Here is a 1230-nt window from a genome sequence, read left to right on the forward strand (position 1 = left end):
CTCACATGGACTAGTGTAATTCCTAAAATACATACATCACATGAAAATACATCCAGCACAAGTAAATTATTATATCATTGTTTCTAGTAACTCATGATCAAACAGCCCAATTCCTTCATTCATTCATTAAAAAAGACAAAAGGCAGAGGCAACATTTCAGCTTTCTATTCATATTATATATTACAGACATCATCCATCCTTGTCCTCATATGCAACATAAAACAGAGGAAAATTAAAGAAAGAGAAATTAAGAGCAGCAGAATGTGATCACTGGATCTGTTTAAGTTGAGCGACGAGTAGTAAGTATGCCGTAATTAGCTGTTCTGCTAGACCTTGGCAGATACACTACTGATTCCGAGACAGCACAGGTTCTTTTACAAGAAGAGTAGAGATTAATAAATCCCAACCTGTCACTGATACTCCTTGTTACTTTAACTCCACTCCATAAATTGCTTCCTGATTCTTCATCATTATCATCTTTGCAACATTCCACCATCGCCGCGAAAAATGGATCCTTCCCGCCTGCATTCGATGCTTTTTTCCGGGCTAAAATCTCTTCAAAGTTGTTCCTTTTGGAGGTGGGTGGAGTGGCCGGGGGAGGTAATGGCAGCAACTTTATGGACCCTTTTTGCTTCTCATCTTCTAGCTTCTTCTTAGGAACCCCTGGCAAATGCTCCCAAGAAAAGGGTACACCGGAAAATCGGAGTGGTGTAGCAGGACTCAGAGGTGAATCCTCCGGAAAATACAAAGATCCGAGTGAAGATGACGACGAAGAAGAAAGTGTTCGTCGGGAGGAATGGTATTTGGCTGCCGGAATGATGGTGTCACAATCTTTTGAAGCCATTTGGTCACGGCCACTTTGAGTTGATGAGGAATCCATAGCTTAAGAGAAAAAGAGAGGGGGGGGGGGAAGACCAATTTGTGTTGTTATATGATGCCTTTTTATTTATTTATTTGATCTTGTTTGCATATATTTATATTGATACCGTATTTGTTGCATATAAAAAGTTTTCTTCTTTTCTTTAGGTTTATTATATATATATATATATTTATATTTATCAATTTTACTTTTTTTTATGTTTTTTAAATTAAATTGGGTTCTCAGTGTTATAAAAAAAATTCAATTTTGACCATAAAATTTTCTAAAAAATTAAATTAATTTTTAAAAATAAAAATACTAACTAAAATATATAATTTTTAAACATTTCATTCCACATGTTAATGTATATG

The 1230-nt window shown here is 35.2% G+C and overlaps 1 protein-coding gene across 1 annotated transcript; it reads right to left on the bottom strand.

Moving 5' to 3' along the window:
• Positions 1–280: 280 nt before the first annotated feature.
• LOC107889356 (uncharacterized) lies at positions 281–880 on the bottom strand. The gene has a single exon (XM_016813744.2). The coding sequence runs from the start codon at positions 878–880 to the stop codon at positions 281–283; it is 600 nt and encodes a 199-aa protein (XP_016669233.2).
• Between the last annotated feature and the right edge of the window lie 350 nt (positions 881–1230).

The sequence above is a fragment of the Gossypium hirsutum genome, chromosome A09 (genome assembly GCF_007990345.1).
Source record: "Gossypium hirsutum isolate 1008001.06 chromosome A09, Gossypium_hirsutum_v2.1, whole genome shotgun sequence".
Taxonomy (NCBI): Eukaryota; Viridiplantae; Streptophyta; class Magnoliopsida; order Malvales; family Malvaceae; genus Gossypium; species Gossypium hirsutum.